The sequence below is a fragment of the Sinocyclocheilus rhinocerous genome, unplaced genomic scaffold (genome assembly GCF_001515625.1).
Source record: "Sinocyclocheilus rhinocerous isolate Xijiao unplaced genomic scaffold, SAMN03320098_v1.1 scaffold110, whole genome shotgun sequence".
Lineage (NCBI taxonomy): Eukaryota > Metazoa > Chordata > Actinopteri > Cypriniformes > Cyprinidae > Sinocyclocheilus > Sinocyclocheilus rhinocerous.
Genome location: NW_015639867.1, coordinates 331893 through 355026, shown reverse-complemented (window position 1 = coordinate 355026; position 23134 = coordinate 331893). Strand labels below are relative to the sequence as shown.

General features: G+C 36.3%; 1 protein-coding gene across 1 annotated transcript in view; it reads right to left on the bottom strand.

Moving 5' to 3' along the window:
• Positions 1 to 5275: 5275 nt before the first annotated feature.
• Positions 5276 to 23134, bottom strand: part of LOC107752233 (vascular endothelial growth factor C-like) — a 35662-nt gene continuing 17803 nt past the window's right edge. Inside the window, exons 5-7 of the mRNA XM_016568150.1 lie at positions 11352 to 11455; positions 7557 to 7875; positions 5276 to 6348 (exon numbers count right to left, since the gene is read on the bottom strand). Coding sequence (XP_016423636.1) covers positions 6234 to 6348; positions 7557 to 7875; positions 11352 to 11455 — 538 coding nt within the window. The 3' untranslated portion in view covers positions 5276 to 6233. The remainder of the gene's footprint in view (positions 6349 to 7556; positions 7876 to 11351; positions 11456 to 23134) is intronic.

The following is a 23134-nucleotide window of genomic DNA, read 5'->3' as shown; positions in this document are numbered from 1 at the left end:
ACAAACAGATCTATTTACTTTTTAGTTTATTTGAGGCTGATCACAATCAAAATGAATCTGATAATGATTTTATTGCACAACGATGTGATGTCTGGTAATTTCCATGCTGAATAGGACAAAAGACAAACTAAGTATTAACATCATGAAATCTCAAATGGGACCTTTTGAAATGATTCTCTGAAATTGTAATTAAAGTGTTGTTTTTATTGAATATTAAAATTAAATTAAAAAGTTTTGAATGCTGCCTTAATGCCATACATATGCTCAATATCATCGTGGTTTTAAAAGATCCAGTGATCTCAAGAACAAACACGCTGAAGCTGTGACAAGCTGGACTTGCTTAGCTGTGGTTTTTATTGAATAAACATGTTATTTCAACCAATTTTGAGGCAGCCTGAACCAGCAGAAAGCACTCTTTTATTACATGTATATACTGAAATGATGCATGCCATTACATTTTTTATTTGTTTTTACAAACACCATTTTAGAGAGTAAATCTCCAGAAAAGGATCAACTGGATAGCATATGTGTGAATGAGAACTACACTGCTTGAACTAATTATAGGACAATATGAAATAATAATAACCATTAATAAATCAACTATTCTCAGAGAATGAAAAAAGAGAATTTATTTTCTCAAATATTACTCACAGTCTTTATTCATGGAAGAGCACAAGTTGTAAAATTAAAAATCGATCAAACCAAAACATTCTAATGCAGCCAAAGGAAATAATCGGCATGACTGTAAAAACAAGACAACATTAAACTGAGGCTTCAGCTATCATAGTGTGAAATTAGACCAATTTGAAGTTTACTTTCCTACCGATTGTCAAAATATCAGATTGTAGATCTTGTTGCAGGCTGAACTGGTCATTGATATTTCTGTCCAAATGTGACCATTGTTTTTATTTTCTGTTGTTTTAATCTGATGTTTGGATTGGATTGGTTTAGACCACCAGTGTAAAATGTGCTTTTATTTCTAGTTTTGTTCCATCCTTATTCTCCTTGAATTGAACGAAGATGTGCTAAAACTCCTGTATTTGATATAAGCTTAATATATCTATTGGATCTTAATGTACACTTGTTTATTCTGGGCCATATTTTCCAAAGTATCACAGACCTAATGGGTTGAAATGGCATCTGCTTTGAAAGCTTATCTTGATAGATTATAACTATTTTAGGCTCTCCAAAAAGAAGGAATGTCATGTTTAAGTTTAAATGACATGCTATAGAAAAAGTACCGAGACAGATAGATGGATTCTGAGATGTCTGTGTCTATAACAGGGCGTCTTTTGACCCCTAGCTGTTTCTTCACAGACGCACATGTGGTGGCTTTAATTGTTGAAAGGAAAAACACCCTCCCGACTTGCCAGTATCCACATCCTCTCTTTCTTGTCCTTTCGATTAATTTTTCATAATCACTTAATGGTTTCCTTTTCCCACACGTTAAAAAAAACAGGCCCATCAGGGCACACTGATGCTTATTCTGGCCTCTCTTGTCAGCAAGGCCTCAGCGGAATTCATGCCAGACCGACTCGCTAAGGAGATGAAGTTGGGCACTGTTTAGTACAGACAGCTCATTTTTCTTCACCCAGAAGCTTCTGTCATTTTCAAGAGATGAACATTTAGACCACAGCCATCATCCTGAAACTTGTGTGGGATACTGTGTGTTGGGGTCGGCCTGTGACTGATTGATTCACTGAAAGGCAGAGATGTGGGAAAAAGGCGACGTCTTCCTTTTTCCTTCGTGAGCTACTCCAGCACTGGGCGTAATTTAGAGGAAGTCTTAATCTTTTAGCGGAGGAGTGGTTGTGAGGTGTTTACCTTCTTACACTTGTGTGTTTATTGTGGCGGTTTGGTGGTTTCAGGCAAGGAGGAATATGTAGGAGGGGGCGCTCTGGCTCGACTAGCTGGGCAGGAAGAGGGTGAGGTGCTATGGAAGTATTTGCATCCTGTAGGTCAGGTTGACCAGGCTTATTGTACTATAATATGGACTGTTTCATATGACTGTACTTAGTAACACGCAACTTTGAGTGACAGCAGGACAACCATGAATCCCAGTGCTGCCGGATCCATAAAAGCAGCCAAAAGGCCAAAAACGGTGACCCCTCAGAAACTCAGTCGGAAATTTCTATGATTTATAGCCTCTGAGAGAAAAGAAAGAAATGGGGTCTGTTTTCCGGGCCAATCAGTCAGTCATTCCATGTTCTGCCTCTGTGTATTTGCTCTTGGGTCTGTCAGGGACATTGAGAAGTGTCATTCCTTGTCTCAATCATTTGAAGAGCACACCCAACAAATACAGAACAATCCTTTAATGTTAGTATATGGTTATCCTTTAATTATGTCTTTGGAACACCAACTTCTACCGTTTCGGGAATGTTATTTGTAGGTTTTACTGTTTATAGCTCTAAACTAACATTGAATGGAAGTTGTGTGTGTGTGTGTGTGTGTGTGTGTGTGTGGGTGTGTAAAGAACATATAAAGAATGTTCAGTAAAGGTTAATTTTAAGGTTTCACTTTTAATACTCAAAAAGTAACATACCCAAATGTTGCAGATATATTTTTCATGATATACAAGCATTGCTATATGCTGTCTTAATTTATACATAAATGATAAAATATAGCCTACATTTGTGACCCTGGACCACAAAACCAGTTGTATGACGCACGGGTATATTTCTAGCAATAGCCAACAATACATTGCATGAGTCAAAATTATCGATTTTTCTTTTATACCAAAAATCATTAGGATATTAAGTAAAGATCATGTTCCATGAAGATATTTGATAAATTTCCTACTGTAAATATATCAAAACTTAATTTTTGATTAGTAATATGCATTGTTAAGAACTTCATTTGGACAACTTTAAAGGCGATTTTCTCAATATTTAGATTTTTTTGCACCCTCAGATTCCAGATTTTCAAATAGCTGTATCTCGGCCAAATATTGGCCTATCCAAACAAATCCTTAATTGTTGATTAGTAATATGCATTGCTAAGGACATCATTTGAAGGTGATTTTCTCAATATTTAGATTTTTTTGCACCCTCAGATTCCAGATTTTCAAATAGTTGTATCTCGACCAAATATTGTCATATTAAACAAACTATACATCAATGGGAAACATTTATTCAGCTTTCAGATGTATAAATCTTAATAAAAAAAAAATACCCTTATGACTGGTTTTGTGGTCCGGGGTAACATATATGTAAAATAAAATCAATGGGAAACATTTATTCAGCTTTCAGATGTATAAATCTTAATTAAAAAAAAATACCCTTATGACTGGTTTTGTGGTCCGGGGTAACATATATGTAAAATAAAAAAAATATAAAAAAAATGCAGGGTAAAATAAAACTTTCACTCATATACCATACACAACTTATCATTGTGGCCAGATGTGATTGGTTCTAGTTAAAACGCCTTAATTATGGATTTGTTTATTTAAAACATGCAGTTTTTTGCTTCACACACCGCAATTTAATGGACTGGAATCGTGTGGATTACTTGTGGATTATTGTTGTTTTTATCAACTGTTATAATATACTGAACATAAACTTGACAACTGGAGTTTTGTAAGTGATGTAAAGCATAAATTCACAGGTTGGACATTTAGACAAATGAGGACAGGACTCAGTTGATTGCCAGACCCGTAGTAATACCACAAACAGATTCCACAATCAGCTCTGAAAATAAACTCTGCATTTTCCCTCAAGGTACATGCAAACAATGCAGGCCTGTTGGTGTCATGTGTGGATAATGTACCTGTAGGCAATAATATCCCTAACCACCTGCAGCTTAATTTTGTACATCTGAATCCATATTAAAATCATGCACAGGTGAGTTAAGTTACATAGCACCCAGTTTGTAATAGGCCAACACAGCAGAGTAATCTCAACTGCAATGCAAAACCTGGCAATGCAGCAGACACCCAAATGATGCCAGGTGTATGATACTGGAGCCGTTCAGGTGTAAAATGCAGGCAGAAATTATAGCTTTTATGGACTTGAGGATTTACTTGATGACCTCTAGCTGAGGTTCCCAGGACCACACACGGGAAAAGATATTTCTTTAGCAACATAACATATTTCTGCTTATTGACATGTTCTGGCTACCACAAGTTTTTCTACGCATAATCAAATTTACGTTACTCCGCAGATCTCCATAAAATCATTGTTGTGCTGCATTTCGGTCGCCGCTTATTTTTGTTTATGTTGTATAAACATGCTTGCTGGGACGTCTGAAACTCTAGTCCTTTAAATGAACAGAACAAGCCACTCATTTATTTACATGTCCATACTTGTTTTCGTTTCTAGTTCATTGGAATATATAAGCACCAGACGAAAACCCAATGTTGGCTACATGTTGAAATGTAAACCTCACCCTCATTCACCACTACGAACAAGGTAAGCAAGCCAAAGCAGAGGGGGAAAATCAGGCTAGACATGGCTTCTCAAATACTCATATCCACTGACTGGGCGGCTGTTTCTAGTTATTTCACGGTGATTCACTGTGAGCGCACACATGTTATTTTTATCAGGTCTTTCTTGGGATTGTGCAGCAGATGCAGTTGGCTATGGTACAAACTGTTGCAATCCAGGTTACAGGGAAATCCTCATTTCAGCTGGAAACAGATAAATGGTGCACAATTTTACAGCATAAACTCCATGGTAGCATGTCAGAGAATGCAGTGTTAGAGAAGGAAGAGGTAATATAGTTCAGATGCAAAAGTGATGCGACCTTAGATCTAAAAAGCCTTGCAGAAAAGGAGAAGAGGTGATATGAGTGCATATATATATATATATATATATGGCTTAGGTTACAACACAAGGGAAGGAGGCCACCTGCTGTATGAATATGCTTGAAGACAAAGGATGTGCTGGATTTAGCTCCACAGCTTGTTTTTGATCCTTCCCACCCGATGGCTGAAGATTATGGTTTCATTATGGAGCTACAGGGGGGTTCTATGGAATGAGTAACAGTGAAAAATCAGGGTCTGAATACTTTCCGTACCCACTGTATATATATATATATATATATATATATATATATATGGCTTAGGTTACAACACAAGGGAAGGAGGCCACCTGCTGTATGAATATGCTTGAAGACAAAGGATGTGCTGGATTTAGCTCCACAGCTTGTTTTTGATCCTTCCCACCCGATGGCTGAAGATTATGGTTTCATTATGGAGCTACAGGGGGGTTCTATGGAATGAGTAACAGTGAAAAATCACACGCACACTTTTGGCAGACACAGACACAAGGACTGGGATGGAAGCAGAGGTGATTTATTATATTTACAATGTCAAGCTGAAACTGTGGGCGGATACCAAGTGGAGTTGGGCCAATCACATTGCTCCTATGTACACATCCACTGAGGTCAAAAGTCTTAAAGACCACTGATCTCCAACCTTGAGGTCATTCATACACCACTTTCTCCACTTTATACTGCTTTTAAGGAGGCAGGTTGGATGCGACGTAAGTGGAATCCATTAATCCAAGTGTACATTGTCACCGATGTAACTTGTATCGAACTGCATACATGTAGCACCGGTTTTTAAATAGTCCGTATCCAGGTTATTGTGCTGTATTTCCCTCTTCAAAGTCTTCGATATTGGTGGGTGACTTGCGTAATGGTCTTAGATTGTCAACAAGCAATGCTTCCAGCACAAAAAACACGTCTTTGCCGGCTTGCGCTGTCAGTTTGATAGAATTTCATCTGGAATGATAGGTGCATACATTTGGTAGTCAAAACTGAATACATTTGAATCATGTGCAGTATTATTTCAATAAGATAGTCCAGCTTATAAATAAGTTAACAATATATAATACAACTTTATACTTTATTTTACGGGACTTAACATGATACAAAAATATTGATCACAGTGTATTTTTCTTCGCAGAGATTAGAAATGAATGCTATGAACCAGGGTGTTTCAAAACATTTCATGGCAATAAATTATATAATCATTATCTGACAAATACGAATAGACAATTCAATTAAAACAATGAAAAAACATGGCTCCAGCCTTTAGAAATCTCTCTCGGTCCTTGATAGCTCACCCCATGTTTGATATGTGGGGTTAAATGTGGACATTTCTTGTCTCCCGTTACTCGACGCTAGTCCACATGACAAGCACATGTGAGTCAGATAAGCAGCAGCCAAACACAGCACTGCTCTAAATGCCAGCGTGTCCGTTAGCATTCAGCGCCACCTGCGCTTAGTTGTGTTTAGTTCAGTCTCCCCCAGTATGTGGGTATACAGCGACACAGTTCTTCACTGAAATACTCATTATCGTTACATCCTCTTTTCTTGGGGTCCATGTTACATGGCGGCCTGACACAACTAAGAAAAAGAGAGGGGAAATAATAGGTATTACTATCTGATATCATCACTGTAGCATTTAAGTGCAGCATTTTGTAAAGAACTATTAAAATACTAAAAATCAACACCATTCACAGTATTACTTATATAAAGTTGATCAATGTGAAAAAATAATAAGAGAATATATTTTTAAAATAATAAAATGATGGAACTGATGGAAATATACTGTAATTCTCTGACACTTTGACAACAGAGGCTGTGAATTAATATAAACTGTATTGTGAGACAATATGGGAAAAATAAACATTTCCTAACACATTTCCACAAATTGTAATATTTGAAAATAAGGAATCTTTTTTTTTTTTTTATATATATATTAGTTAACATGAACTAACAATGAACAATACTTCTACAGCATTTAATAACCTTAATGTTAATTTCAACATTTAATAATAAATTTTTAAAATCAAATTTTGCATCTGTAACATTACTTAATACACTAAACTAACATGAACAATGAACAGCTGTACATTTATTGTTTTACATAAACACAGATGAATAAATGCTGTAAAAAAATAATTGCTTATTGTTAGTTCATGTTAGAAAATACATTAAATAATGCTAATAAATTAGACCTTATTGTAAAGTGTTGTATAGGCTCTACCAGAGGCACTCGACTCCTGCTGTCCTATGCTGCTACATAAAGCATAAATCACCTTAAAATGAGGTAATGGTACAGGGCCTTGGGGTTGAGAAACTGAAACTAATAGAAATTGAGTTTTTTTGTATCAGTTGCACAGGTCAGAGAGGGAAAGAGCATGAAAAGCCATGTCATATGAAACATTTAGCTAAGGTTTAAACCAATACTGTTTAGGAAACCAAGCATTTATTTTCCCTCCCTGCTTTCTGTATATTCCACATATAACAGTGCATGCATTTTTGGAGATATAATCAAATAAGAATGGGAAATGATTTGAGTAAATTACATTTAAATTAAATTAAAATATCAAAATGATAACTAAAATTAAAAGGAATTGTAATGGCTGCCCTGTCAACATCATGTATATAGTAAAGTGGGGCAGAACCAGCAACACAGCAACATGGACTCAACCAATGGTGTCAGTTTGGGACATCTTGTCCCTCCATTGGCAGGCTGGCATGACACTCTCTCAGTATCTGAAAGGACAATCATTTTACATCTGACAAATAACAGCAAACTCTTTTCTCACCTGCACGTGGCCGGGTGGAACCGCCTTCCTTTTAAGAAGCACTTGTTAGGGGACTCTGTGCATTCACACACACATTTGGTGCGGTTGAGAGGCTGACTACTGGGACACACCTTGGCGCAGGTGCACTGGCAGGTGTCTTTGTTGAAGCTCTGTTGAGGCCTGCAGGAAGAGGGCTTTGCTTTACACACACACTGACAGGTGTTCTTGTCCAGGTAGCGGTGCGGTCCACAGCCTGCTGTTCGCAGCTCTTTTCGGCAAACACACTGACAAGTCTCCTCGTCCAGCTCTTTGACGGGGCCACAGAAGTCTTGATCAATGTCTGCAGATGGAGAGAAAAAGAGAAATAAAGAAGTCCTTATTTTATGTTGACTTATTTTTACATTTGTGAGGAAATCTTTTGTCAATGCTATGGAATGCCTGGCTGATTCCCAGAGCGTTACACAAGTAAAGAACAATGTCCAGCATGCACATTTGTCAGACATGATAAACCGTTTAGCAATACAAGCTTTCTACCCAGCATTCCTTATGATACCCCCAAAGGCCTAAACAGATGTTTTTCTTTACAGCTTGATGAAAACATTACATTCGGTGGCTAATTCAACTCTACTACAGTATATTTCTTCCTTTGTTTTGGAGTGTACAAAATGGCCTAAGAACTTGGCTGAAGAGAGAAAGTGAATTCCTGTCACAAGTGTTTGTGTTTTCTAATGATTAAGCTAATCGTGGCCATATTATGAAGAATCGAAGTTATGTAGAAGGAGTTTATAAACAGCCATATAAACTTTTTGTTAGCATGTTGTTGCTATACATATATGCAGAGAACCTCGAAAAATACACAAAATGTTATATTATTTTTAACCAGAATGATTTTAACTTTAAGTTGTTGTCACATTCATGGCGTGTCAATGGTATTTTTGTAGTGTGGTTTGCTGTTGCCTTTTCCAGACATTTCCCTTGGGAAACCGCTCAGTTACGGTAAATAAAAAACTATATTTGGTTTTCACTGGAAAGGTACCATACTGGTCTGGTTTTGTTGGAAAAACCACATTTAAAAAAAACTTCTTTCACAACACAGAGTTTTTTTTTTTTAAATATGTCACTGCGGATTCAGCGCACATATATGATTTCACACAATGTATTCCCTATTAGAGATATGGGGTTTACCTCACTTACCATACTTGAGATTCAAGTCAGCATTTATATTGGTTAGAAAAACACTGAGAGCACATTTCTGCAGGTGTTGGATTTAGATAGTTGTTCTGATGCACTTTTATTCAGTTTTATTCAGATGGATAAATGGTTTTTATTAGAATATTAGGTGATTGGCTAAATGAGGTTGGATATATAATTTGCTTCACTGGACTCGAGCAGATCAGATGCATTCTGTGCAAGATCATTGGGGGACAATTTTTCAAAAATTGCATTTCATACTTGCAATGATTATGCTTTTTTTTCTGATGAATAATATATTTGTAGTTTTTTTTTATTTTTATTAAAATTAATTTAGATTTTGTTGGGGGCATAAAGTTAAACATATCTGAATGATACAACTGTTTTATATCATAATGAAAAAAGAAAGAACTGAACTGTTATAAGATGTCATGTGGCACAACATGCAATAATAATAATAATAATTTTCGTAAATATATTGTTACCTTCAAAAATATACTTACATTTTATACAAAGAGTAAGCAATGTACCATTAGCCTACTTTTAAACTTTTAAAATCAATAAATGTAAACATCTTCAGAAAATGGTATAAAAGTTTTTTTTTTTTGAATATTTTCTTTATCTTGGACACCCTTATTTATCATTGACACTTGAACAATCAAGCCACATATCTGAAGAAAAAAAAAAGAATCCATTCACACCATACAAATACAGTCACAGAAGAAAAAACTCCATGCTGCAAAATGCTGCTTCACAAGCACCAAACGAAATCCAGCCAAAGTTGCACGCTCTGACAGCAGTCAGTGTTTTTGCAATGGTGCTCTGTCATGGTCAAGCTACATAACTGCTCTCAAAGCATTTCAGCTATGTTTATATGCCTCAAAGGACATACAGAACAGACTTGGGGAGGAGGTGCAGAGAGAGAAAGTACTAGTGGTGAAAGAATTACCCTTTATATCAGTATAGCATCAGTTCATCTTATGCAACCTCCCACTGAAGCTGAGGAAGCTCGTGCTACATTTGAGCATTTATATGTTTGAGAGAGAACATATGAAATTACACAACTGGAAAGAGGTGAGTCCATAATGCTTAGGTATTAGTAGTGAAAGTAAGCCTACCCACAAGATAATGTGCTATTACAGTATGCAGTATAAAGCTTTTCTGTCACAGACTGCGGCAAGTAAAAGGTGACGTGGAACATTTCCATGAAGCAACCGACACATACCTCCTAGTGTTTCTGCTTTAGCAAAGATTCATTTTACCTGTTTCACTCCCCAACCGCTACAGTGGAGCTGAACGCAAATCTATTATTCCATTTCAGTATGACAGTCAACAAAATTGGCCAGCATGCTAAAGCAACATAACCATCCACACCAAATCAACCTGTCTTTTCAAATTTAATATAGTGTCCCAATATGAGTGCAGCTGTTTTATCTGCACTCACACATGCACTATGTATTTATGCATATTTTAGCCTTAGGGTCTTCTGACTGCACAGCTTATGCATTCTTATGCTGTGTGCATAAACCAACAGACTGCTGTATCCACATCAGGTTTGACCTGTCATATTTACTAAGCGTAAGGAAGACAAGTATGTCACTACCATCACACTGAACCTGATTTACATCATGCTCCACTTGAACAAGAACTCAGGTCTGAGATCAGATAGAAGGGTGAGAATGAGCAATTATCCCATTTTAACTGAGCACACTTTGCTGGGGATGTTTTTGTTTGGCTTGAACGACTGCCACAAAGCTGAAAGCAGCTATTATGGCAGCTTTCCTCTCTGCAGAAACTCAACCGTGTTTTTGTAGGCTTTGTTTTGTTGACATGTAGTCAGGGGTGTTGATTGCAGAGTTTCGCTCTGTGATTGCACTCTGCCTTCATGACAAACTATTTCCTTAATTCCAGAGTGGACACCAAGGTCTGCTTTAGTTACTGCATTTAGAACAGCATATAATACCAATTATAGCTATTTAATAAATAATTAAATAAATAAATATGCTGTTCTAAATGCAAATGAAGCAAATTTATTTATTCAGTCATTCGTTCTTATTTATGCTTTAGTTACTGCATAAAAGTCAAATGTAATAAAGAGCAATAAAATGAACTGCTTTAGATTAGATATACAGAATTTCTTTGTAAAGAATGCCACAGTTAACACTGAAGAGGTCTGTTATAATTTAGGTTTCTTCTAAGGTGGCCGACGGATTTGCCCAATAGAAATAGGTTTTGCTCAGCAAGAACAAAAATTTGAAGGAACACTGATTACATGCAAAGCACACTTATCCATAACATACTAAACTGCTTCAAATAATTTCAGCGTGACTCATGATATCTGAGAATACAGATTTAAATCAGCATGCCAAAACCGTTAATATAATAATTCTACAAACTTTTTTTTTTCTTGTATATGGATATATTTCTGTAGTGGTGATTGTCTGCCAAGTTATGCTCCAATATTGCTGAATGAATTAAATTAATATTCATCAAAAACTTAATTTAGTAAAGCAAAGAAGTTCTCTCATTGGTGGTATAAGTTTGTTTCTCTTTCATACAGTCATGCTCAGACACACATGCAAAACACAGCATTGTAAGGCTGTAAACATGTGCATTAGCACTTACCAGAATGTGGTTTTGAAAAAAGGGTGTCGGGCAGTGGCACACATCTGCATAAGCGATTGCTCCAGCTGTGATTCTCTGGGCATGTTTTATTTGCCACATGACATCTGTGGAGGAAATAAGTGATTAGCAAGGGGACAGACGGTAGCGTGGGTTTAAAAAACCCCTAAATAAAAGGCAAAATAATTCAAGTCTCAATTCAACAAGCGCTGACTCACATAAGAAATGTTAGCTGTTGACTTAACTGTTATAACTCAGAAACTGATTTCTATTCATAAGAGGATGGTAAAATTTCATAGACACATCTCTTTTGATCACAGGCTGTGTGTGTCTTAACCTCACTGCAAATTAGCCTGTTTGCATTCTTTGATTCAATAATAAAAAACCCAAACTTTCAAAGAGGACATGGAAGATGACCTCACTGATTACAAATATATTTCAATCTGATCACTGACTTCATTTCTTAAGTAAACACACCTCAAAGGAACTGTCCTGAAAAAGCACAACATTTTATACTGTGTTCTTAGTTTGGCACGACTCTGGCAGTCTGTCAACAGGATGGAAGAGTCAGAGTTGTTTCAGACAGAAGGAAGGAGGGAGTGATGCTATCAGAGTCCCTTGCTGTTCTGCTAACCAGTAGCACATGGTGTAGTTGACATGGAGGTCTTACTGAATGAAGTAGAAGCACACTACAATCCTTTAAATCATGAACAGTATGGATCAGATTCTTACAAATAGCTTATTCAGATGCCACAAATACTGCAATATATTTTAAGAACTCAAAATGTTCTTAAGTAACAAACAAAAATGTATTTTTGTTTTAAGTGATCATATGGATTTTGCCATTTTGCCAGCTAACACATATAATGGGAAACAAGTGAAGCAATATTATTTAAAACAGGACGTTTTTCATGAAAATCGTACGTGCAAAGTAATCAAAAACGAGACATGGTGGAAGGAAGTGATTTAACACGTTTTGCATGCAGTGAAACAGATTTTTACCATATAAAGTTATAGATGTGCCAGGCATGTAGGAGTGGAATTTGCCAGAAATGGCATGTTTCAATACTTTCCGATACACAGGTCCCAATATAGCTATTGTAATTCTTTCAATATTGTGCAATGTACTAAGTGCGGTGATTCATTTCTGCAATTCAGTGCGATTTCTTAAACTTTTAACCTCAAAAGGCATATTTCACATGCCTTTTCTTCCAAGAAACAGTGAAAATAATTTAATTAAAAAAAAAAAATAATAATAATAATTTCAAAGGAGAAATGCATTTTGTTATAAATAAATAAATAAAACCTTGAAATAAACATAACAATACTAAAATATAAATGTATAAATAAGTACATCAATTCAAAATTAAGCTCAACAACCAACTGGCACATCTATTTTTTTTTTCCCATTTCATTTATTCTCCAACTCCAACACTGCCTACTATGAGGATCCAAACTGAAGTCACAGATGAGCTCAAACTCATCTTCTTGTCTGCTCCATTATCCATCTATCTTCTCATGGCCTCAGATTTTAAGTCCAGGCTGCAGCTACTGGGCAGTGAAATCACAGGCTTCACCCAAGATAAACTTTACTCTGGCTTCTCTTTTGTGAAGTGATATGATTCTGCAAAATTGGAAAGTGTGTGTTACGCTAAGAGTGGATCGACACTGGTGTGAAGCATTGCTTTGCTTTTCCATTAAGTGTGGACTGCAGATCGTCTGGGATTTGATATTGCCTGCAGGCAAGAAAATGATACGGAGCAACCCATTGAGGAGAGTCCTGTTCTATTAAACTGTGTGAGGAGGTAATTTCTAAAGCCTCTTTGAATTCCAAGCCATCTTTTCCAGTTGCATTGAGTGTAATCAGTGTATAGGCATATTGTTTTAAACATCTGCAATGCATTTACATATATCCACAGCTGTAAGGCATCTATAAACTACAACAATGTGCGGCCTAATGAGATTTAGTTTTAATTATGACTTCATCCGTAGATTATTTGACTATCGATGCTGGAAGTCAAGCTATAAAACATAGATTCTAGCATGCAGTATTTTTTAATTATTATTAGTACATCAATAAATCTAAGAAACTGATGTAAGAGTAAGACTATGTAGTTAAACTGCCACAATCCATACAGTCCAGTGAAACTGAAAGGCCAAGAGCAATGCTTTTCCTGACCCCTAGAAAGACTCCATCCACTAAAAATGTCATGTAGTGGCTCACTATGAAGAGAAGCTGGCGAGAATTCTGGGAAAACTACAAACAAAGAATGATGTGTTTAAAATGGCTTTCTCTCATATTTAAACAAATAGCCTGTGCATATTTTCAGCATGGGGACAGAACTGATAACTAACATGTTAAAAATGTTTAGCCTAACCATTGAAAAAATGCCTCAGACATCTGTGACATGTCAGTTGTTATTACTAATGTCAATTAAATTATTAATTTCACTGAGTTGGATACAATTCAAACACAAATACACAAAAGCTGAGGTTGTATTCAGTAGAATATGTGATAAATATAACAGTATTGCTGATACAGTACATATAGTGGTAGGGAGAAGAGATTTTTAGATTATTTTAAATTATAGTTTTAAAAATGTATAATTTATTTTAATATTATGTAATCACAATATCCAAAATTGCTCAACAAAATATAAATATTTAATTAACTAAATAAAAAAATAAAAAAATCTCGAAGTAAACAACACTAAATACTACTGAACCTGGACATATTTTAGGAACAGTTAAAAATTTGAATTATGTATGCTAATATGATTTGACCACAGTCTGTGCATTTAAGTTTATTATTACCAATGTTTCATTTAATAGTTATTTCTGCTATCCTTACACAATGACTACTTTACTATGAAAAAATGACTACACAATGACCAAAAAAGCTTTGGTACAATCAAATGCTCATATTTGATTGTACCTTGATTGTACCTTGATTGTACCTTGATTGTGCATATTTCTATTAATTTTGTTTAAACACTTGTAGACATCCACGTATATATAGCATCCTGAATCATTCATGGTAGCATATTACACACTGTATTGCATAATGCAAGTTCAGTATTGATTACAAAGTATTATTGTTTACTTATAAGGCCTTATATGGTTTAGCTCCTGCGTATTTATCATGTTACAATCCATCATGCTCTTTAAGGTCACAAAACTCTCAACTTTTGGTAGTACCAAGGATATCAAGGTCCTCAAGGAAGGAGGTAAAGCAATGAAAATTACATCTGATAATATGCACCCATTGTATGTTAAGTTTGAACTTTTGCCTTCAGGTCGAAGATTTAGGATGTTTAATGTTTATTAAATATAGGGGGGGAAATCCTTTTTACCATGAGCAGTGAAATGCTTAAATGAAAGATAGTTTTTTTAACACTTACATCTTGTGTTTTTGTTGATATGTTTTTGTCTTTCTATTTTTTGTGAAACGCATGTTGAAGCTCACTGAAACAGAATTTCCCCAAGGGGATAAATAACGTACTACTACTAATACTAGAGCGTATTCACATTTGGCTGCTAAAATCTGCAATAGCCTTCCTGATAATGTTTGTGGCTCAGACACACTCTCCTGGTTTAAATCTAGATTAAAGACACATTTCTTTAGCCAAGCTTAGGGATATGCCGGTATAAAATTTTCATGTTGCGATTAATTGCTAATGCTTTTATTACGGTATACGGTATTATCACAATATAGAAATTAAGTTAAAAAAAAAAGTGCTGTCATTTCAGAGTGCGCACGCATCTTTCATGCAGCATACAGCGGTGTTATGCATTTTGACCAGTTTATGGGAAAAGTATTTTTAAAATGCATTCAAATTTCTGAATAATTTGTAATATATAATTATATATATAATTCACGGTATTTAGAAGTGCCCACGATAACAATATCGTGCATATTCATTACTGTGATATATCGCATTACCGAATACCGGCACAAGTCTAGCCAAGCTTTCACATAATGCATCTCATAACCTTGTACTATAGTTCTATCAGATCAACTGAACATGATTATCTTTTGTTTGAAATATTATGAACAGCAGCTACATTATTTATTCTCCGTTTGCTTTTCTGTTTCTACATCAGGATGTAAATAAAGTTCATGCCAGCTCTAGTTTGGATCCAGCCTATCATGAAGATTTAGATGACCCCAACACCTGTGAAGAGATGAGGCCAACCCCTTGTGAGGACTTCAGATGATGCCAACTCTGAACCAACAAAAATACTTCCAACTCTTTCAAATATTGTAATCATTATGATCACATCATTTAACCATTGCTTTAATGTTTCACTGTTTCTGCTTAAATAAATACTGTATGTACCGTTAACTAACTGCATGATTTGTATAGCCTTCATTTATCCCAAATGGACATTACATTGACACAGTATACTGTGAAATACTAAAATATAAAACATGCAGTAAATGCTGTGTGGCTCGCATACAAAAAAGGTGAGGACGGTACGTTACGCCTAGAACCAAATTTAGATTTTACTGTGGGTTAACTTTGAACACAGCCAATCACAAAGTCAAATTTAGACCTACAGACCCCTCTCTCACCAAGTCTATCCTAAAGGAAATACCACCCATGAACAAGTCCTTGGAGAGAAAGAAAAAAAAAAAGATGTGGAAGTGAATGATCAGGTTGGGGCCATTCAGACCCATGCTATTTATTACTTTGTCACCTCCCTTACTCCCTCCCTTTGTCTTTACCACCCTCCACTCTCTCCTCCTCTCTGTTTTTGTGAGTTTAAGTGGCTCGGGCATAATGTCAGGTCCCCAGGCAGATTTGGCTTCAGAGTTATCCAGCGAAAAACCAGGCTCAGATGTGGGTTTCCCCTCTAGATCAGAGAGACACGAGACTTCACGGTCTGCCCTCAACCTTTGCACTGGAAGATATGTGTGACTGTGTGCAAGTGTGTGTGTGTGTGTGTCTGTGTGTGTGTGTGTTTGTGTGTGTTCAGCCTTACACCCTGCTGAGAACTGACTCGGATGTAACAGCTCCAGTTACAGGTCCACTATCATTAGCCTCCCTTGGCTAAAAGGTGAGAGGTCAGGACCAGTTAGCATGACCCACGACTGGATCAGGTCCAGCGAAGGACCATTCTCATGCATAGATCAACCCTCCTGTCTGGCTGTCCATGAAATCACTGCTTTTCCACCTAGACAGCATGGGTGATATATTACCCATATAGAACTGTTTATCATTAAGGGTTTGTTCACACTGCACACAAATCTGAATTGGTTTTCACATCTGATCTTTAGGACGGACTATCCACAATGTCATCTGGCAAATGATCAAATCTGATCTGTTTCTCTGTAGTCAATATGCAGTGTATGACAGAAAATAGCCATTACTGGGGATGCACCGATATACAATTTCTGGCTGATACCAAAACCAATAATTATTTTAATGTTATGGCCGAAAGAGAACATATTCTACAATATTTTCTTGAAATAATAACATTATTATTTTAACAAAACACTAAAATAATAATATTAATCATCTTAAATTCTAAAAATCTAAAAACACTAAAATATAGCTACAGTATGAAAAAATATTAACTTTGAGATATGCAAAATATTTGACAGTGCTATTACATTTAATTATTAAATTAAATGAAAATTAGATGATTAAACATAAAATGTAAAAATAAGAGAAATTGGCATTTGCAACTAAATATTCAATATTCCAATACAAACAAACAAACAAATACATACATATATACAAACTAATATAATAAATAAATACTATTTTTTTTTTTATAAGTACTAATATATTATGCATGAGTAGCCAGAATGGAAAGAAAACAGAGGACGAAAAACTGAAAATTAGCCTATTGTAAGCAGCTTACAAGATGCATGAGGCAACAATGATCAATATTATGTTTAAAAATTGCTGACTTTTCCATTATTCATGTTGTGAATGTTTCATAACACTCTATATGAAGATAATGAGATACTGTGCAATTTGTATGTCACAGATGCTTCAGAAGATGCATTCCAAAAAATGTGGTTTAAACCTGATTTGTAAAAATCAAAGCTTCTTTGAAATTCAGACTGCAAACAGCCAAATTGAGTCAAATACTCTAGAATATCAGAATATTGTTGTCTGTCTGAAGGCATATGATGAAAACTTGAGCAACAACTGAATAAGCTTGTTTATGGCAACAAAAGCAACAGTAGGTGTAACTGACGCAAGTGTTGAGATTGCACCCCTACTGAACACAGTGTGTGTTATGTATTTGATGACAGAACAAGTTTTTTGACACAATGCACTGTAAACACCATTACATGTCAGTCCGCTCTGCATTCTAGACTTCAAACATACCACGCAAGCTAATCAAACAGATGGCGGCATAATTAGTGTTGCGGGTGTTTACTTAGAAAAAGGGAAACAGGTTGTTGAATATCAGAACCGTGAAATAAAGCAAATTGCCGACTAGGCCCGAAATGGTTCAGTGGTAAACTACACATACACAAGGTTCTCAATGTGTTTTCAATTACCATATGCTCAGTGGCATAAGACGACACATTCCTGAGAACAGAGGGGGGAGTTAAAAAGAACTTATGATTTGGTCCACGTGAGGTGGAAGACGACCTTCTGGATGACTAACATGTGCACTTGCACCTTGCGTAACGCAAAACAGAAGACTCCATTTAGTCTAGCAAGGTGTCAGGAAGATAATATATAAGCTAGGAAAACTTGGAGAACATGCTTCTAATACGACTACACTGCCATACACGTCCATAGGCGACATACTGTAGAGACAAATCTGCATTCCCACCTCTACAGTAATTCAACAAACCCATATGTTGTTTGTTACACAGAGCTGATTCGTTCTTTGCTGGGGGCTGTCTGAAGAGGTCTGCAGCTCAACTGATTTACATTTAAAAGTCTAAAGAGCATATAAATATCCTTTTCCATATGTTAATGTAAACTATTCTACAAGGGATAGTCAGCCTGCACTTTGAATCACATTAAAATGCCAAAAAGAAGGTCGGCTGTTCAAAGAAAGACATTATTCACATCAACCTCTTCACTCTGTATTTCTCAATGCTGAAAACACTACTTATCATACCTACAATAATGGACTGCTAAATGTTCCAGGAATAAAAAAATGTGCAAGAGATTGAAATCAGTTGCTGTAACCAGGAGGTCTTCAGATCAACAGAATAAAGCAGTATTGGCGGTATGAAGGTAATTTTATATCAAGATAAGAGTATGCATTATCGCAATATTGTTATTTTTGCTGGAAAATCATTCTAATGATGTTTTACATAAGGAATAATTGATGACATTTTTTAGAAAATAATGCACACCTGAGGTAGTAATGCAGGCATGACACGAAACAAAGCAATGTGGTTCTTTTGCTGTTGTAGGTTACAAGGACCTTTGAAATAACTGAAATAATCTGACAAAGTGATTAAGTAAACCTGCCTGGAACCACTTTACCTGTGTGTTTCCTAAAAAAATAACTGCATGCCTTAGAACATTCATCAACCAATCATATTCAAGTATTCAACATCCCCCATAAGCATTACATAAGAATGGTGTAAGTACTATACTCAAGTTAATTAAATATTGTTAAAATATTCTATTTATATTTAATATTCTCATTATATACTGTACATTTTTGATGCACTAGGTCACAAACCACAAAAACAGATTATTAAATTATTATTATAAAACAAACTGAAAACATACTGAAAACAAACTGAATACATAATGAATATGACTGGATGAGCCACATTAAAAGCCACAACACAGTTGAAATATGCACATCAGTTAAACATCTATATTAATGCACCATCCTGCAGCACTGCTTCCCAACTGTAAACAGCCTACAGTTAAGTCAGGTTACACTGCATGAAAACACTGCATTTTTATAGAAAATATTTATATATTTTATATTTATTCCTATATGGCTGCATATTGTTGTGTATATTGTCTTTCTTCTCCACTGGAAGCTCCTGTCACTAAGACAAATCCATTGTGTGTCTAAACATACTTGGCAATAAAGCTCTTTCTGATTCTGAATCGAGTAGTTTACATTGCAAGAGCCCTGCTACAACACTGTATACATTGTAGGCTATACAAATTGAACTTGCATACTATAAACATTGCATAAACAGAATAATAGAGTAAGGGGATGGTGTTTCACAGCTCCCTCCAAACTGACTATGTATAAACAACTATGTCACTCATTCATTCTTGGTGTTAAGTTCTTTCTGGAGAAGTTGTTATATAAGAACTTAGTAGTTTACGAGAAAGAGTGGAAAAACAATAGTAAAATCCTGATGAACTGATGAAAAACACACACGCATATTGGCACATAAAGAGCAGCCGAAAGTCAAAAGTCATTAGGTAACAGTCTGAGTTGTTTATGATAGCTCCAGTGATGTCTGAATGTTTCTCCTCCTGAAGAGCCTCTATTTTCCTAACATAGTGAATCATCACCTCCAAAACAATACAGAGTGAGAGAAAGTGAAACGCAACCACGAGCCAACTGCTGATAATCACTACCAGCCCTCTGCCATTTCATTGCACAAGCGTTGATAACACCAATAGGGTTTATATGCTACGTTACACTCTAGAGTCTAGACCACACATCTGAGGTGAGACATGAACGCTTTCTCCGTCACGGCAAACAGCGAGAAAAGCGAGACTTTGTTAACACCTTGCGGTCCAAAGCTGGACGCTTGAAGCGGACCACCCTGCGTTAAACCCCTGGCGGTACAGACTGCCCTCGTCTTTATCAGATGGCACAGGTTTGGGCAGGATTTTTCCAAATATAAGATTAGAATCGAGCTGAAAGCATTCAAAGCTGACCTGGAGTGTCTTGAATTAATCTGGCCTTGGAGTCAGATTAAATGAAAACCTTCTCTTATTCAAGAACAAATTCAGAAAGCACAATGTGCAACATGGACAAGATCGCAAGACAGCAAGTTCCCAGCCCGGGTGTTGACCTTTACAGCTGTAAAGACAGCTGTAAACAATTAAAGAGACAAGCACAGTAAATGACGTTAGCAAAAGGTAAAGCTACACGTCCGCACTGAACTCTCCATCTCTAAAAAGTGGTATCCTCAAATGCGCAGACGTTATGCTGTCCCCGCTTGCGTGAAAGCACGAGAGGAATGAGGAGATGAAGCCTCAGTGTGTCCAGGAAACCAAAACAACATATAACACACTTCCACAGTGCAGGTCGCCCTAGGAACACATCTGCTTTTTCTTAAGCAAGGCCTGGCTGTGCAGGACCTAGTGGGGGGATGATGCCTCTTTCCTTTTCACTCCCCCTACCGCAAATCACTTTGACAGGGGATGGCTTAAGAAAAAACAGCGCTGAAACACATAACAATAAACAGTTCTTTTCTCCAGTTCTTCACTGAGAGACTCAGGGTTGCTTTTTAGCATTTAACATGTTTTGATTTGACATGCAAACAAGCATGATGAATAACTAAAGGGTCAGTTCACCCAAAAATGAAAATTCTGTCATCAATTGGTCTCCCTCACGTTGTTCCAAATGCTTGATACTTTCATTTATCTCATACACAGAGCACATCTCAGAGGGTAATAGAAGGTTAAACATGCTTGTTTGAAGCCCGAGAACTGAGGTTTATTTTCGCAATTCAAGCAAGTACCATATTTGATGTGCTCCATAGATGTGCCCTGATCAATGTTTATGTGTGAATAAAAGTGGTAAATGAATCATGTAAATGTGATCATGACTCTTCAGAATATTTCAGAAGCTTTAACACTGGATTCATATGGATTACTTTTGTCTTTATAAACTTTTTAAAGCATCACAGTTTTGATGGATTAGACTTTCAACGGAGGCAAAGAAATTTCTCAGGCTTCAGTAAAAATCTCTGTATATGTGCCTTATGGGTTCGGATTCATATGTGAGTGAGTAAATGATGACAGAATTATCATTTTTGGGTGAATAACTCTTTAACAATTTGATTTATGGAAGCGTTTTGAAGTTTATGGAATTATTTGAAATGATTTGAAATGAAGTTGAAATTATGGAGACATTTGTAAACACAATCAATGAAGTTAGTGTAGCTAAACTTGTATTTGCTAGCAATGCCTTGAATGGACTGTATAGCACCAAATGCACAATGCAAAAGACATCAAGCAAAAGCTGCCAACTAGTTCACATTTCTTTACTGACATAACACCTCCTGTTCCATCTGACAGGGAGCTAAACAAAGTCATCAAATGTTGAACGGCAGCAGCACATGGCATGTGTAAAGGCCAATTTCCAAAGTGTGTCACCCTCTTTGCCTTTCCCAACATGGCCAACATCTCTGTGATACTTCTCCTCCTGTTTGCAAACAGATCTCTGAGCAATGGAGCAACAAACTGGCTTTCATTGCCACACATGTGGGATCGATAGGTTTCCTCTACACAGAAAGAGCAGCCGCTGTTTTCGCACACAAAGCGTGCATTATTAACAAGTCTTTTTCACTCCTTTTCTTTCCTTTCCTCATTGAGTGTGTCATTGAGTCACAGTTTAGCACGTTGACTTCTGTCACGAACAGGCGAACGGGCTAGTCCTTCGTTCTTTGAGAGGATACAATGGTAAACATTTACACAAAGTATGTGAGGGAACAACGCAGGGCTGAAAACAGGGGCTGTGCTTCATTCTAAAAAGTACTGAGAGATAGAAAACAGACTCAGGGTTCCAATTCTATTCAAGACTCATTTTGTTTTTTGCAATCAACACCTTTAATGTTCATGCAAAAAAACACTATGGAGGTTGAGCTACATCGTGGTTATTGGCATGCAAAAACATGACTCCAAAGCACAGCCATCCCAATAACCGCAATATAGCACAATCTCTATTGATTTATTGCTTTTATACAACAGTGTTCAGTATAAAACAAAACAAATGTTCATATTTCATGGTCTAAAACAGGGATTCTCAATGTCTAGGGAGGTCTCTTAACCTACTTTTTTGGAACAAATTAAGATTTATGTTCCAATTATACAATGACCTCAAAGATGTGTTTTTTTTTCATTCAGCTGATTCGTCAAACTTTTTTTGCTGCAAGAATGCATACTTTGCAAAGAGAACCCTAATTAATAATTAATTAATATAATAACCCATTGCTACATACTAGATGCAGCTTAAAATACAACAAGAAAATATTCAATTCACTTAGTGCTGTTGATATCTGGTAATCACATTAAAACAGCAGTCAAATATGCATATAATACCTAACTCTTCAGTTCATGTGCACTCATTTATGAATATATATGTAAATGTATGAGTTTCATGACAATCTGAATAAACGGTACATTAGATAATGATTATACATTACATAATATAGAAATGCTAAACATGCTAAGTTGCATTATGGAAAACTTTCGAGCTAATGCATCAAGACATTTGAAGATTTTTACTGTTGATTCATCTTCTTTCTCAGTTCACAGTTCTCGCCATGTGTCTACGCTCTGCTCTATGCTCATTAAAATGACTCCTTAATCTCTCACTGTGGCAGCAAGGGGAGTGGCAGAGGTATCAGAAATAAAGAAAATGGGTTTGGAACTAGAGAAAAAAATTGTTTAGGCTGTCTCTATTTCTCTGGTGTCTAAAATGCAAGGCCATCTGTGCTTCTCTATGTATCAAATTAAGCATTTCAATACACTGAAGAAGATACAGTGTGCTCCACAGTGGGAAACAGTGATTTGACATGAGCAATAAACACTCTCTTGCAGAACTACTGTAAGCGTGTACATACAGTATGAGTATGGGGGGGGGGG